General features: G+C 36.1%; 1 protein-coding gene across 1 annotated transcript in view; it reads right to left on the bottom strand.

Annotated features, from left to right (window-relative positions):
• Nucleotides 1-4138: 4138 nt before the first annotated feature.
• Nucleotides 4139-18013, bottom strand: part of ESF1 (ESF1 nucleolar pre-rRNA processing protein homolog) — a 30736-nt gene continuing 16861 nt past the window's right edge. Inside the window, exons 10-14 of the mRNA XM_035552951.2 lie at nt 12532-12653; nt 10780-10870; nt 6627-6697; nt 5742-5888; nt 4139-5152 (exon numbers count right to left, since the gene is read on the bottom strand). Of these exons, the coding sequence (XP_035408844.1) occupies nt 4856-5152; nt 5742-5888; nt 6627-6697; nt 10780-10870; nt 12532-12653 (728 nt within the window). The 3' untranslated portion in view covers nt 4139-4855. The remainder of the gene's footprint in view (nt 5153-5741; nt 5889-6626; nt 6698-10779; nt 10871-12531; nt 12654-18013) is intronic.

Raw genomic sequence — 18013 nt, 5'->3', positions numbered from 1 at the left:
AGGCCAAGTTGGTGACTAAGTAAATCCTGCACTAGATTTTCTCCATAGGTTTTACCATCTCATTTTTTTTTTTTATAGTGTTTGACCTGCATGGTGGTTTTTCTACAGCTCTCCATGGGTAATGATTTAGCCCAAACCAAGGTTGTTTTACTGTATTCAAGGTGTGATACAGTTTCAGTAGGACTCTTCACAACATCCTCCCGTTCAGATTCCATGGTACTGATCCAACTGCAACAAGAAGTTCAAGATGCTTAAATTCACTATAAAAACCTTAAGAATAAATGTCAGAATCAATTCTCTCTATAGACGTTCTCATCCTCATGATGTAAAAAGCAGAAAAAAATTCCCTTCTTATCCCTTAGTCTAGTTCACGAGCTCCAAAATGTGAATTTGCTGACAGACGAGTTCAGATTGGCACAAGAATCTATGCAAGTTTGTTTCGGGTCAGAATTTACACTTCTATAGCTTGTTTTAATAGATGTGTTCATTGTTGTTACCCCTCTTCCATCTATTGTACCTTCTACCTTTTCAAAAAATTTGGTTTACAGCAAAGCAAGGCAGCCAATCTGTGATGAATGCTTCATTGCTTACAAAAGCAACGTGCTTTGGTGTCAAATGGAAGTTTTTGGCCTCTTAAGAAAGCCAGGTAACTTCAAATTTACTAATATGTTTATGTTTCTTTTTCATATCACTGATCTACTACTGCTCTTTTTTGTTGTTGTTGTTCCTCCATTAGGATAAATTTAAATTCAAAAGCATAACAAAACAGGTATTTTGGAAAAGATGAGCATTTGGACACCAAAATATAGCATAATGCTTCCCTGCATGCCATTTTCTTGTCAGACCACAGCTCAAAGAAAAGAATGCATTTGCAATAACCAAAACCAAATGCCATAGCTGATTTCACAAGCTCCACACTTGGTTTTCTCTATGACATGGCTTTGGTTCCTAAGCATTCACGTCTTTTTTTGTCCTCACAGAACTCTAAAATTCACCAAATGAGAAATATTTTACCTTTAACCTGCAAGCTGTTGAACAGACATGGAAGATTCTCATCAACTACATATTTGGGATGGGGAAAAAAAAAAAGCATAACTTGTAGTTGGTTTGGTAATTACTGACCTTACTGACCTTCCTTCCCACCTCCAGCTGTCAAGACACCCTGCAGAACTACCCCTGGGTAAAACCACACTTAATTCATCATCCCACATCTTCCTAGGCTCTCTCCCTGCTGGTTGCTGGTCCTACTCAGTTGTCACTTCTGTAGAACTCTTTAAGGAAAGAGACCGACAGCTCGGGCTGTGCCACCCAGCAAAAAAATCCTGCTTGAGAGCAAGGCACTAGTTCTTGGGGTAGCTCTCACTCCCGGTCCATTCTTTGGTTGCCCTGGCATTAACCTAAGGAGAAAAGCAGATGGGTAAATTGAGTAAATGAGGAAGGTAAAAAGCTTATGCTTAGGAATTTTGTACTCCTCAGAAACTCAATCTTAGTTGCATGATTTTAACCCATAGAAATCACAAGCATCCTGAAACAGTCACTTTTCTAAGTCATTTTGGTAACCAGTGCTGTTAAAACTTAAATTTTCCATGAACAAACCGCCAACTCACTTGAGCAGTGGTTCAGCCACACACATTGCAGACCGCAATAGTTTTTCTGTTATAGTTTAGACTTAAAACGTCAATCTTTGACTCATGCTGTCAGAAGTCAATACAAACCGTATTTGCCTCGATCGTCCTTCCCTTCTCCCTTGCCCCAGAAATAGAAAAAGAGGAAGGTCTGAGTGCAATGGGTAGAATTGCAGTGCAAAGCCATGAAGCTGTGCAGCACCACAGAGCGTGTGGGACACAGCCCAGGAGCATTTGCCCAGGAAGATGTGGCAACCAGCCTTTGGATGATGCGTCTCTTCAAGAATGGGATAGGAACAAGGTTTGCCAGTGCAGTCACTGGAGGCTAGAAACAAAGTTGTTTAAAACTTGCATAGTCTCACAAGGCTGAAACACAAAGCTGGAACAGTGCTGAGTACACATTACTCATATGCTAATGAAGAGGATATAAAGCAATAATGACCTTAAGTGACATTTATCGAGATTGAATTCAGAGCTCAGACAAAAATATTCCCATTTGTAACACTACATCAAGCACAGAAAAGATAAACAGTACAACAGGCTTTTCTGACAATTTTTCTTGCTTTTTACAGAATGGTCCTGTGCATGTGAAGTTGCAGCCTTTTAAATGCAAGAAATTTATCTTTTCAAAGTATTTTATGAAAATGACTAATGAAAACTACTTTGCCACAGCTACTACTTTTGTTGTTCTTACCATAGGTAGAAAACTAAGGTACAGGAATTCAACTCCTGATTTATAACAAGTGCAAAACAAACTAATTACTCTGGTAGTTTTAAACACATGTAACAATTTCATAAGACTATTTTTAGAGAGACTAGTATTTCATCTTCTGTTTTTTAAATGTCACAACTTACTGTTATTTCTGGACACTACCAAAGTAAGAACAAAAAGCCAACTATTGCTATTAATTGGGAATAACACATTTAATTTCTAGAAGGAAGGAAAAATAGAAAACATACGTGGCTCTTCATCTTTGGTTGTCTGATCAGTTTTCAAATAAATCACCTCTTGTTATCTCCACTCATACTAGATCTCTAAGCGTCTGGCTTAAACACTAGTGTGAGCTCTAATGGCTGCCAACTTGGAGACAAGCTACTTTATACCAAACCTGCGTAAGTTACTAGAAAAATGAGTCCTGTCTCACTTTAACAGCCCCATTTTTTAATGATAATCATCATTGCTGCTGGTTACATGCCACTTACTGAAAAAAGAAAATCATAGTTTAAAGTTCAGTTTAGACCTCTGAGGTGCTATTTTAATGTTCTTAAAGGATGAGATGGTCAAAACCATTCTTTTTTTTTTTGTTTTTTTGGCTTATACTGACAGGGGTAATGAATTGCAATGAATTCAAAACGAGGCATGACCACTGTAAATTTAACTGCAAAATGAATACAGTCTTTTATGACAGAAGCTTGTTTCCTTATCCACACTATCAGATGCATATGCGTACACTTGTATCACTTTTGTATGACATGTTTTCTTAGAATAGTAACCACTGACTCTTTGAATGAGATGCAGAAACACTTCCCTTAGGGGAAAATTCTGTTTCCTAAAGTATCTTTCTTCCCTTTCTTTGTAAACTCAAATCTTTCTGAATATTATTATGCTATTCTCTGCTGTACACCCATGCTCAGAAACTTCTCTCTGTTTCCAGCAGAATAGGTTTTCCTTGTTCTCCATCACAATCAGTCAGTTCCAAACTACTAAATGCGCTTGATGGGTCCTGTCGTATTGCTTGAAAGGCCAAGAAGTCACAGAAGCTGGATCAAAGTTATGCACAAAAGATACCGTATTATTTCATTACCTTTTTTCTGTTAGCTATTTGAAAATGAATCTGAAGATGTTCAGCTAGTTACAGAGAACAACACTTTTAATGTTCTAGGTTTGCAAGTATTCTTCAGGCATACCAATACAAAGTACTCTTGGGAAAAAAAAAAACAACAAAAAAAAAACTATCTCCGTGTGTACTTGCATATTCTCTTACCATATTCTGTCCATTTTTGCTATTAGGTATACAGCCTCCTGTGCTAAATCTGACTCTAATCTCCTTCACATATCAAGATATATTTATGTAAACACTAGTTCTGAGTATCTGAAGTTTCTAACCTCTACTTTAACAGTGCTTTGTTCAAATTAATATGACGACTTAAAAATTAACCATACTTCTTCATGATTACAAATTACCTATCAGCTCCATGATCCTAATATTCTCAGTCTTTTTTGATACAATATTGTATTTCCACTACAGCTGATATAGCAAACACTTCAAAAAACACCTTAAGACCAATTAATTGAAACACTCTAGGAAAGAACAGTATTTTCTACTTCCTGTATTTAGCTTCCCTGCACTGTTGATACCTTCATCACTGACACCGATACTAACAGAGACCAACAGCAGGGTTTCTAAAATTGTATCACCCAGATCTGCTTTTGACTTTAAAAAAACAAAAAACCACACTTGCAACACTGTAAGACTTGGTATAAGAGGAACTATATTAATGGGAACGCAAAATTAGTAGGAGAAGTTTAATTTTAACACAGTTTTATTTAGGCACAGAAAAAGAAAACAGAGCTAAGTGCCCAAAAACTCCTTTGGGCAAGTTTTAAATGTTTATTTCTGATATATATTAAAGAAATTCTTCTAAATAGCAATTTTTTCCCATTAATTAGCCCTTACAAGATCCACGAACTCTTCAATTATTTGGAGTAGAAATTAATTAGATAGCATATATGTAAACAATTAAATGTATACAATAGACCTGTATATAAAATTTCTTCAGTGTTTAGTTATATTACTACCTTTTCTAATCAGATATTTATAGACTTCTGCAGAATTAAAAACATTAAGACTCATTGTCTCAGCTCTAAACCCACTGCAGAAATGGTTTTTGTTTTGTTTTGTTTTAAATAAAACCATAATTATGGCTACTTTTTGTAGCCATCATCAGCACTTCTATTCAGAGACTGCATGATACGAAACAAATAGCTCCAAAACCATTAATTCCTTAGGTTTTCAAGGTGTAGTTTTTCCAACAACAGAGCTAAACAATTTGGGGGGCAGAAAGAAAGGATTATCATTATTCTAGTTACTTCAAAACTTGTCACCAAAGTTAAGTGATTTTTTTGGAAATTTTAGGTGAACAGGAATTAGACCAGACTGTAGAAATGTCAACAGATGTTGTCAGAAGAACGTGGACAAAAGTAAAGTCTGAGTATAAATGAAGTTCGGTTATTTAATTTTCTGCTTTTTCCTTGCCTGAAACTGTTCTGTTTTGGTTTTGACTGACTTTATTAGCATTGATAAAGCAGGATCTGTAGATTTCTTTGCAACTTCTTTCTTTGCCATCTTGCTCTCCTGCTCCTTGTTTGCCTCCTTAAGACCTTGCTGCTTTTGTTCTCTTCGGCGAGCTTTCTCTTCTAAGATCTTCTCTACTGCTTTTGTCTTCTTGAAATTTGGATCTGAAGGATCCACATTAAATAAGGGGGAAGTAAACATTGCTTGGAACCTTGTATCAGCAACATTGACCTGAAGCAGAAGAAAATTTATTTTAAGTAAACTTTACTCATAATAGCAATGTTTCTAAGTACAATACAATACGAGATGCTTATTGAGCACATGAAATGGTTCATCATTCCAGGAACTGCTCAAGTCACAAGTTTTCAGTGAGTATAGAGTAGAGTACCAGAAGATCATATTAGTAAACCAGGTGAGTGAATACTTGTACAAATCCTGCATAAACCTCAATCAGCAAACCAAGGAAGAGTCTATAGTTGAGAACAATTGACCAGAATCAAAGACACAGTGAAAAATTATTAGAACAAAAGGTACCTGTGAGTATTTACTCAATGAGTTGTACAAGGTCTTATATATTGTCCTGTTGCCTTACACAAAGTTGGAATGTGCCCCCCCCTTCAACCTCATGTCAAAACATTTTTGTTTGTTTTCTAAAACAGCCTGTAAAACCCTAAAAAAGGTAGATATAGCTGCTTCTCCTTCACCTAGAGCAAGGGAGAAGGATATGGAACCACTAAATTTATCCCAAAAATAACTGATACCAACAATTAGCATCTAAGTTGTTCTAGTTAATCTTCAAAAATTAAGCATACAGCATTACCTGGAAGTCATCTTCTAATAACTCTTTCTTTTTCATTAAGAGTTTCTTTTTCTTCTTGCTCAAGTTCTGCTGTTCTACAATCTGCTTATAATTAAAATGTTTTCTGCCATCGTCCTCATCATCCATCATAAGTAGAGCCATTTCAGCCTGTTACAAAATAAGAGTTGATGTACACAATGAAATGGAGTTTTCTATGAAAAAATACAGCAACTACATTAGTGAAGTCTGATTCTACGTATGTATGAGTTGAAATAGGGTTGCTAAAACAGTATTATATCATGCATAACATTATTGCACCTCAAAATATTTAAAGAATGCAAGTTGATTTTTTTAATTAAAAAACTGCAGATACACATTTCAACTTTCTAACATGTACTAATAACCTAATTTGAGAATTGTATACTCTAACATCAAAGGAACAAGTATCATTTTCTACGGGTATTCAAATCACAAAATAATTGACATTCACAAACTTCATAAATATAATAAATTCTGAGAATGAATAAAAAAACAAGTAAGCAATAGCAAACAATTCAATCTTGAAGGTTAAAAGCCAATAGGACAAATGTGCTGAGACAGCTTTAAAGCTAGAGATTAACCATCCAGTGTTGTTTCCATGCCCATTTACATTTTAGGGTTACTAAACTCTGTTGAGCTGGCATTCAACTACAGTTCTCCAGAAAGATATTCTTGTATAATCTTCAGGGACCATCTAATGGTTTCCCTGAGTGATTTGTTCCAAAAGCTCTCACTATTCAAATTATACAGCTTTATTCTATTGTTAGCCTAGGGGACTAATAGTTCCGCTCACAAACACATCTCCAAGTATTTGCAGAATTCAGGCAATGCAACATCTATAATTTTCAATGTTTTAAGCCACTTTACCTTCTGCTTTTCAACTTCAGCTTCATCTTCTTCGTGGTCACTTTCAGCTGACTCTGCCTTCTTCTTTGAACCTAAGTGCAAAAATAGGCCATGCACACATTTATTCAAGCTTTTGCATGAGACCATAATGTACGTATCAATAGGATGTCGAAGTACACCTCATTTTCTTTCTTTCTTCAACATCAGATGCCGAAAACCGATGAAAAATTAGCTAGACTTAAAGCAATAAAAATCTACAGAATATTTGCATAATTCAAGGAGGAAACAATATTCAAATAGATTCTACTGTATTTTTTATAGAGCAGTAGAGAGGTATCACAACAGTGCAGGCAAGTATGGCAACTCCACTCCCACAGTATTTTAAATAGAAATTATTTTAGACTCCTAAGTCTAACTGAAATGTACTACAGTTCTCAAATTGTTCATTCTTTCTGCTTAGAGAACGTAGCAAATACTTTAGAATAAAAAGCAAATGTGCACCTCTTCTCTGTATCCAGAATACAAGTCTGCCAGCTGAGTAAGATAAAACATAAGTCAAACAAAACCCCACATTTTTAGAATTTACTTGTAAGCCTAAAACATCATATCTTGCCGTTAGGCATTAAGGTAAAAAAGACCTATTTTCATCCATGGGGATAAAAATATGATTGACTGTTCAGACTGAATATTCTTCAGATAAAGCTTTCTTATTCTTACACTTAATGTTAGATGCATAGTGCTAATTAGAGACAAAATGAGTAGTAACAGCATAAAGCATGAGTCAAACATAACTTTTATGAACAGGTCTGTTTTCATGAATCCTATGAAATTCAATGTATTCTCTTTGGAACACCCGTAGAACTGGACCAAGAAGGAGCAGGAAAATAAGGTTTTGACCTGAAACACGTACTCTGACCTTTGAGCTTGGAATTTCATTCCCAGGCAATTTATTACAGTCCACTGGGGGTACTCTTAAGGAAGATTTTGGCTCCATTTTGTTAAGCCAGATTTGTAGTCAGACTAGAAATATAAGCATGCCAGAAAAATGTCGAGTTATATCACTAAGTATACTCTGGAACAGGATGCATTTCTTGAAGAACATTTTTCCTCCCTTGACTACTCTCTTGACTATTTCTAAACAGATTCCAAGCTTGAAATGGATTTCTAGAAGAAACTACTACCACCAAAAAAAATTAACTATCCAGATGCACAGTGTCATCAGCTCACAAGCTGAATTGTTGTTCTAACAGTTCCAAAAAGTGTGCAGGAAAATCAGATTCAGATATAACATTGTTACCTAATTTAAACAATTTATTTTAATGTATGAAGGGAAGAAATATCTGTCTTATGTAAGGTTTCAATAACTTGGAAGTCTTCTCTGTCTTTCCAGAACTGACTAAACTAGAGCACAGTAAACAAAGCAGATATGCAAACTGATGACAATTATTCTGGAAGTTAAATCTAAGTCTCTTATAGCCTTTCTTCCTACACCTCTAAGAAGTGCCCTCATAATATCTTCCCCCATCTTTTACTGTGTGAAGAACCACTAAAACAACGACAGCTTATGCTTCAGTCTTCAAAGACTCATGTTGCTGTAGATTGGGGTGAAATCAGGAGACACTATCAAACTAAGCTTTTTTTGCATAGAGGAAGGAGGTAGAATAAAAATAAAACTAAAATCCATTAATTTCTTGCTGTGATCTTTTGCAGCTAAAGTTGAAATCTCTCTCAGCACTAAAACTATTGCATCGCAGTGAAATCAGTTTGGTTTCATAATTCACAGAAGTGCCATTTTCTTTCTGTTTAACATAGTCCTGACGTAGTCCATCTACCCACATACCCATCTTCTTTTGCACATACATCACACAATATCCTGAGTTGGAAACTACCACGTTAATAAGCAATTACACCGTTCAGCTATTCACTTCCCCAGCTTAGGCTGAAACAAGAAAAATAACATTTAGTTTCAGGTGAGCCCACAAAAACAGACAGATTAAGACTGAAATTGGCCAAGCCAAATGAAAGATTTACAACACTTTTTTCCAACAATACATGCATTCATATAAATCAAAAGTGGTAAGTGCTTTTTCTTTCCCTTGACAATACCAAACAGAATCGAGCTTCTGAAATACAAAAAAACTTCGAGGCTCATACAGCTACAGTACTTCACAGAACTAAGAGAAATCTTACAAACACACACTTGAGTAGACTTTACATAACTTCCAGTTTTCATAGCACTGGTGCTTAAACAGAATATGAAAAACTGAGGCTCTGTGTCTAATACCTCCTTACAGTCTTGCTTCCCTTAAACTACCCCACCTCATCAAAAATGAACTTATGCAAAACCCTTGCACATTACAATCAAGAAGTCAAACCAGTATGGGAGCAAATATACCACTGCAAAACACCTAACAGCACTATTGTATCCTCAGTTTTGCTCTGGTCCACCTGAGTCTGTAAATATATTGTGTAATATACTTTTCCAGTATCATTTAATATCATATGACAGGCAGTTTAAAGGAGCAATTTCCATCTTTCAGGGGAATTGTGGAAGGCTTATGAAAAGTTACGATCATTCAACTTAATACTGCCTGTACCCTAGATATGAAACTGTCACAGATAAAGCCTAGTCGAGAGAAGATTTTAACTCATTTTCCCCAACCAGGTAAGCAAGCTGTGCTTAAAGAGAACCCCAGCTGTGAGACAGAGACCTTTCTTAGGGAACTTGGGTAAAGCCTGACAAAGTTGAGGTGTATAACAATAACTAAAATGTCAGTTGGCTTGTAGTCAACCACTGTATTCTCCCTTTAAAACTTCTCCAGGGTTAGCCACATCATGTTTTTCCCCTCTCAGTAGATTATCAATAATCTTGCAGACATAAATTTCACTTGCATAACCTTTATGTCTGTTTTGATATCCCCAAAGGCTCCATGCAGCATAAAATCTATTCTCCCTACTATGGATGAGAAGGTTTAATCATCAGAGACAATCATTCTCTGCTGAGTCCCTCCACAACACAAAGAACTTCTTAAATAATGCAAAAAAACATGTTCAGAGATCTTGCATACCAATATTTGATGTTTCAATGTTGTATGAGAATATCCACATAATCTTGCTATTAAAAAATTGTAAAAAGGTGTTGGAAGAAATGGCATCTTTCCCACAAGTTCTGAAACCTAGCCTACACACAACTCATCACAGAAGTCTGGCAGAAAACAGCAATGCATTACACCTTCCTTAAATTAAGCTGATACTTTCTATGAAACATAAATACAACTCACTGTTTTGTACTTCAGACTACTAAGACATTTGCATAAACACATTAAGAAATTCAAAAACAAAAGATGGACTTTATTTACTTTCTCCTAACTTCTAACCATCAGGGCATAAGCCTATGGTGTTTGGTGTCAAATTAGTAAGATGTTTTGTCTTTGTGCCCATATAATAATGCTAAAACAAATTCCTAGACTAAAACACACATGGGAATTCTGCTACCTGTTTAGCATTAGATCATCACAATTCTGAAAGCCTGAACAGTTCTCCATTTTCTATTAGAAAGGCTACATATATTAAAGACTTATTCTCAGAGAAATAATTAATATATTTTCATAGTGTAGATAACTCTTTAAGCTGTCCACAAATAAAAAAATCATGTATGTGTCCAGTTCATTATTTCAGCATTTGGTTTTCTAAGCAGCCAGAGTACACAAGTAAAAACATACATCAGACTGAGAGAAAACAAAATTACTTTCTTATGAAGGACAGACTTATTTTTTTTAACACGTCAAACGTTTCTGTCATTTATATAACTAACCCAACCATCAAAGGGACCATATAATCTGTCTGGAAAAACGCTTCCAAGGCAACCAAGTTTTTTTCCTCTAGAATTTTTAGGGGAGTAGATGGTTCGCTTGTTCTCAACAGCCATCCCCAGTAATTGGCTAAGTTAACAGTCTCTGATTATAACTGGGAGAAATTTTGCATTTCCATTACATATATTACAGTACGCATCATTTTATCAGGAATCCTGCCTGCAATTATAGGCAAATGACACCTACTTTTTTCCATTCTGAACATGCCATCTCTGCATTTAGACTAGTCTTTGTTTCTAAAGCTCGTTATTTAAAGAAAGAGCACACTTATCCCAGAAAAGAAGTTACATGTCTTGACTCACCTGTTTTTCCAAGTTCTTCAGCAAAATATGGATCGTTGAGATCAACATCAGATGGAATTTCATCTTCACTCAATTCTTTCTCAGCAGTAGCCTGTAACAAAGCAGAAACATTATTTCAATTAACATACAAACTACAAAAGTTTCACTGGAATTAAATGTTCCTTCTGTCAGAAACTATGAATGTGAAAACCAAAGTATTGCATGCTAAGCCATCATGAAACTAGAACCCACTAGAAATTGCTAGTTAAGAACAATCAATTTAAAATCTGTATTACAGATTGCAAGCTTTCTTTTATTTACCTAAAAAAGGGCAACTTCCATTTTCCAAGGAACTCTATGAGCTTACCCACAGATTGTAATGCAGTAGCTAATCATACCAACAAATACACGCATAGCCTGTAGTTCTGGGTACATAGTTGTTACCTGATTGCTCTTAATTCCTACCAAGAAAAAATTAAATCCTTACTACATCAAGTAGCGTATTATTCTGTTCTTCACTACTTCACAAGTGCTATTAAAAAAAACAAAAACTTGTCACGTTCTTCAAGTGAAAACTGTTCCTACCCAGGAAGTCAGAGAATCAAAAACCACGATGGTACTCTGGGAAAGTGTAATTCCATTACTTGCTCTATTCACATGCTCTTTGCCAGACACTGCTTCTGACAGACAGAATATGGCATGCAAAAAAAAAAACCAACATACATGCATCTGACGTGGCATCAAGGCATTGTTGCATCCCTATGCTCCACAAAAACTCTGCCTTGGGGAAAAGCTTGAGTAAGGGGCTTCACTTTATGCTTCAAAAAATCGAAAGGGTCAAATTTGGATTTAGAAGAGCAATTCTATTACTGGAAGAATTCAGTGATACACCTCACCACCTAATTTATCAGGCCAAACAAGAGAATATTAGATTACCAAAAGTTGCTCTACTACCTAACAGTGCAACTTAATTCAGAGCACTTATCTTCTGTAAGATAGAAGTTATTTATGAAATGCCAGTTAAAACTGAACTAGAATGGACAGGGTACCTCTAGTTATGGATTACACTTATAAACATTATTCTGCAACATGAACCGTATTCAGAGTAATTCAGATTATACAGAAGCTAGATTCTATATACTGCATGCTTTTTTTCCTAGTATACAAGCAAACGTTTCATTTATCTGCCTATTCCTGCACGTCTCTGCCACAGGAGTCAGTTACTTCACAATTACCTTCTGTGTGTGGGAAGATGAATCAACAGCAATGTTTGCATTTTTATAAGACAACTTTGCTATTCATACACAAAAATAATTACTAAATTTGCTTTTGTAGTTCAAAAGTTGAATGATTCTTCATAGCTATTAGTTCTTTGCTGCTACAGCTCTGACAAGAGTCTGTATTATTCTAGGTCTGTAAGGTTCAAAACTACAGCTATCATGCATTTCAACTTTGCACCAAAAGCATACCATAGCAAAAAGACCCTTCCTAAAACATTCGGAAAATGCACAACTTCAAAAACAAACAGATAAATGACTTTTTTTTTTTTGTAAGAGCATTATATATGATCAGTATTAACCTGAACATCCTTTAGCTCTGTAGATCTGATTAGCATTAAAGCTTTCCAAATGAGCAACCAGTGCACATTTGAGCCATAAAACAGTACTGCACTCCTGCTATAAAACAAAACTCCCCCCCCATTTATCTAAAACTAGAACAGCAACTTAAGAAAAGGAAAGAGTAACTCCTTCTGCAACTCAGACAAGACATTACCTTTCTCTTCTTTTTAAGGTTTCTTTTTTCTTTCTTCTTCTCTAGGTATTTTTGCCATGGAGTTAGGTTATCCTTTCCTTCCAACCTATTTTTGACCATTTCTTCAGCATTTTCTTTGAGGCCTAGTAAAAAAAAAATAGGAAGTTAAAGAAATGGGATCAATTTGAACTTTTTTTTTTAATCAACTGCTTTTCTTTTGCAAAGGAAAAACCTAGTTTTTCTTCCACAAGTCCATGAGAACAATATAAGTATCGCTTGGAGCAACATCTCCGTAAATATGATCAGTTTACAGGTTGTGTTTTTCCAAATAAAACATTTATCCAGTAACAATTCGTACAGGAGTGAGATGAAGAGGTTGCGTATGCAATATTTTATTCCCAACACCTTTACTGTTCCTCAAAAATGTCACCTGTCCAGACAGTAGACTGCATAGTCTACAAAGTCTACCACTTTAAGGTTGAGAGTAACATAATAATGCAGTAATAATACAGCACCCTTACATTTAATGTACCTTACTATTATTAGTTAAGCTTCACAAAACACTTCGAATCCAGTCCAATCATTCCCACTTCTTGTCCATGGGAAAACAAAGATTGAGTTGACAAAGATTCTGAAATGTTAAATCACTATACAGCCATATCACAGCTGGCTTGAACCTGTAGCTGGTGCTCTCTGTTTCCTGTTTCACCTAGAAATTTTTGATGGTTGTTGCTATATCAGTATGCCCCACTGACATAAAACAAATAATTTATTGCATTATGTACTAATATCACAAGTTGATATGTACTAAGTCATACAAGGCAAGATGTCTTCAGGTAATCTAGTCTTAATTCTGTTGTACCCCTCACGATAACAGAACAAATATGAAAACCTGTATCTTGGGTTTAATTCCAAGTAACAAAGGAGAAGAGGGAAGCATATTCAAGCATTGCAAAGGTTAGGATTTTTCACTTGTTTAAGTGATACAGAAAAGCAAGATCCTTCTCAACTTGGATTGCTGTTTCCTACTTTTTATTTTGCCCAAGATACTTCAAATAGAAAATTGCACCTTGTTAAATACAAAAATTAAAAACAAAAAACACAGCATTGTCTCTTGTACGTAAATTCACAGAGAACAAAATGTTTTCTAATCCACAAAAGTAGAAATAAGTAATACCATGAAATCCTGATCAAGTATTACGCATACATTGCACAATCTACCTAATAGCTCTTAACTAAGAAGTCTGTTTTCCTGTTAACAGATATAAGTTTTATTTCACAAAACTCTTTTTAAAGCTACATAGTACCAGTCTGCTTTAATGACAAAAGCTATCCTAAATTAAGAAATAGTAAACCTCTTGTACGACAGGAAAGCTAGATTCAGATTCAATGCTTAGGGTAAATTACAAATGTTTTTTAAAAAAATAAGCTAACATTGAAAAGAGATTAAGGGACTTAATTTAAAAGATTATAGACTGCTTGAAAGAGATCAGCCTTGAAACAACACAAAAACATTTAAAAGAATGTCCTCTGTTATCACCGGGTACCATTTCAAGCTGTAATAACTCAAATGAAACAATACCAGCTGCCATTGTGTCGAGGCTGAGCACCTGAATTTGCACAATTACGTCCTAAACTTTAATTCAGCTGTCTTGTCAATATGCATTGATAAAGCTTCTCATCACGTGATCACATTTTACCTTTGCCCAATCTTAACCCTGTTTGATATACAGGTAATTAACATGTCACTCCTCAATATTTTGTGTCACTGTACAACATATAGCTATGTTACTGAACATACTAGCGTATGGCCAAATTACCAAAAATAATTGAACTCTACTCTAGAAACAGAATGGAGCCTTCTACAATGTCCATCACCACAGTATTCAATAGTGCAAAAACGTCACCCTAAAAAAGGAATCCACTAACCACAGTGTCCCCATTTTACAGCTGCCTTTACAATCAGAATAAACACTGACTTTGATGGGCACCCACAAAAACAAAACCTCATGATGGAAAGAGATTAAACAACTTGCCTTGCAACACACTAGAGCAGAATTCAGTGGCAAAAAGGCAGAATCCACTTCTGTGAAAGGAGGTAGTAGCCCGAGCAACGAAGGATTTGCTCCCACTTGCAAGTCCTTCATTCATTCACTACATGCTTTTTTTTTTTTTTTTAAGAAAAGCCTTCTCTAACAAAAGAGTCCGATGTTCTGTAATTAACATCCTCCTTTTGGACATGACTGTTAGATCTCGGAGCATGTAGTGATCATGTTTCTGCTTTTCCCACCTCCAGGTCTGACCCTTGCTATCTCTTCCCCAATCCTCCTTGTTCCAATCATCAGGTATGCTGAAGAGCATCCCTTCCCTACCATTGCTCTCCAGCTCTCCAATTCTAATCTCCCATTTCTCATACTAGCTTTATTGCTCAAATCATATATGGACCTCTCCAGGTGTCCTAGACTGTATTTTCTCCCAGCTCCCAGGTTTCTCATTTGACCCTTGTCTGCTCCTCATCAACCCTTCCAGCTCTTCTCAGTAAGAAGGAACTGAAAACAGATGGCATAATGGCAAAAAAAAAATTAACGAGCAGCCTTCATGGACAGCCCTACCTGTCCCTAGAAAAGCAGGCACAACATTTTTCCAACAAACTGCAAACACTAATTTCTCTTCTTGCACTTGCATGCTCTCCAAAAATAATTCCAAGGCTAGAAAGCTAGTTACAGCATGTCTGAAACACGAAGTGTGGACAAGGTCTAAAAATGTATTAAACCATGCTTTATAGGAAGAAAAGGGAGAAACACACACCACGTAAAATAGCCTTCTAATATGCTAGAAAGAAGCCAGAATTAACAGTAACTGGCAAGCCAGTGCCACCACAGAAACTGGTTACTAAACCAGCAAACAAATACAAAGCCACAAAAAAGTAAAGGAAAGTGTGCTGTACAGGTTCACCAAAAATGTGCCACTAAGAAACCCTCATAAAACCAGCACTGTAATTTAGTTACTTCCAACAATACACGTTTTTGTCTCTGACGTCTAGGAAAGGGCAGTCATATGCTTCCCAGAAATTGAACTACTATTACTCGGGATTATTTTTCAGTAGGTTTTGGAGAAAAAAAAAGTTACTGGTCAGGTAGCAACCTTGCAGATTCTCTCTAAAGACTGGATTAAGAAACGTATCACATCTCCAGAAGGCGGGGGGGGCGGGGTGGGGGGGCGCGGGGATTAAAAAAAAAAGTCTCAGAGGAGGTTACAAGATTTCTGATTTATTTGCCTAGAACATGGCATCATTTGATCCATCTGGCACAGAAGGACTTGGAAGAAAATACAACCCTTTCTTGTGGTATTTGGCAGTCTCATGAAAGGCCTTAAGAGTTTCTCCACAGATCAGAATGGCTTACAAACTACTGTCCAGACCGCTTAGCGAGAATAAGAGTGTATTTAAGTGGTCAAAAGACTTTTGATTGCAGAACTGGAAAGAAATCATCTGCTTTAGGTAGACTTATTAACTGGCCATAGAACAAGTTAAATTAATTCATATCTGCTCCTCCCCCTTTCTATTTTTAGATAACTGAATCACTAGTCATATTTAATCTTTACAAATAAGGGCCATGAAAAGAAGGTGTAAAGGTAATATATATAAGCATGCAACTAAATCATACTTGAACTAGGGGATTAGAAGCGTGAGACACCATACCACATTACCAGCTTAAGGATTGCTTCTCACACTGCTGAACACTGAGGGAAGAAGGCTGAGACAGAAATTTTGCTTCTCTAAACAGCTGAAAAACTTTAGGCAATTTAACTGCTTGCAATTGTCACAGTTATTAAAAGCTAGAGAGATGCTTCTCAGTAAATCTAAATAAGTAAGTTCATCTTACGTGTAATACCTTACCTACCCCCACCCTCCCCCAAAAAAATAACAGAAGAACAGATACACACACCTTGTTGCAGTTAGATCAAAGGAATGGCCAGCAGAAATATTCTGATAACATTACAATTCGTTTGCCACAAATATCACACAACTTGAGTCGAGACAGTTTTCCTAACACAGAACAACTCCCTTAAAAAAACAAAACAAAACAAAAACACCAAAAAACCCTTAGATGCTAGAATGTCAAATGTGAAGAACCACAGCACTGAGTGCACGCTTCTTTGTGCTGCATGTGGTAGGACTGCTTATTGTTTCCTCTAGCTGAAGCAGTGATCTAGATTGAGACAGATTTTGATTCAATTCTGTCATTTTCTTGCCCCACATAATCTGTAACAACATACAGTTGGGGCCCACTATGCACTTTACAGGGATCTGACTGCCTGCTGGTTTACTTCTGATGAAAACAAATTTCAAAGTTTCCTTTAGGCTCAGCTAAATATTTACATCTCATTCTTCCCAAAGGAAGAACTTAAGTCCAATAAAAAAGCTGTATGAGAAACTGGCTGAATATCATCAAGAACAGCAATTGTGGTCTTTTCCCTCTTCACCTTCTAAGGAGAGTTTTGGGAGCTGGATAAGAATGCATAGTAATTGTTGCTCAAATCAGCTATGATTAAGAAAACAGATGGATGCTTAAATATAACATTGATTTTGTGCCTAAAAGAAACAGACCAAAGAAAGTTGGAACTACATCTAATTTGTTTTTGCTGGCGCTGTGGTTTATTAAAACTATTATGATTCAAGAATAACTGAATCATTCACGAAGTATGCTTTCTATAACCATGTGTAAATATTTGTGCCAAAACTCAAATTTTTAAATTAATTCAGATCTGCCTTTCAATTGAAAAAAGTCCTAGATTTAACTGTTGTAGCTCTCTCTATATTAAATACTTGGGCAGGAAAATGACCTTGCAGTAAGTCCATCAGATTGAGGCAGAGTTTGATAATAAAAGCATTTCAAGACAAAAGTTGGTTCTAAAAGACTTAAGGAGTCTTAAGAGATGATAACAAACTATTTTTAAATTCCCAGAATACTCCAAATGGAACATAATTAATTCTTTGAGAATTTAAATATGCACATTTGTTCAAGGAAAGGGTAATAACTAACTTACTTCTCTCCCATAAGAAATCAGCCTCAATTGTGCATATTTGCCAGGGCTACAAACTACTGTTCAGCATGCAGCGACTGCATTTCACTCTCAGAGCCGCCCCCCTTCAGGTGTGCAGGACCTTCTCTCCAAATGCTGTCTGAAGTCTACAAAGGCTACACATTGCCACATATTAGACCTGTAAACAAAGTTAAGATGCTCTTCTTTGCTTTTAACACTTATTTCAGAAAGAAGCCATCCACTTGATGAAAAATAAAAAAAGGGAGGTAGGACACGAATAGGATTTTAAAAGCAGACTGACAGACTCAAGAGTTGGTAGACAAGGGAGCTGAGTAACAATATCACAAACTGAATTCAGGTTTTCAAAGCCTGAATGCTCTTGTACTATGAAATAAAGAAATAAACTACTAACCTCCACGAGGTCAGTCAATACCATTACTAGCCATTAGCCCTTAGA

The sequence above is a fragment of the Cygnus atratus genome, chromosome 3 (assembly GCF_013377495.2).
Source record: "Cygnus atratus isolate AKBS03 ecotype Queensland, Australia chromosome 3, CAtr_DNAZoo_HiC_assembly, whole genome shotgun sequence".
NCBI lineage: Eukaryota > Metazoa > Chordata > Aves > Anseriformes > Anatidae > Cygnus > Cygnus atratus.
The sequence above is the reverse complement of the archived record's forward strand: the minus strand, read 5'-3'. Positions and strand labels throughout refer to the sequence as shown.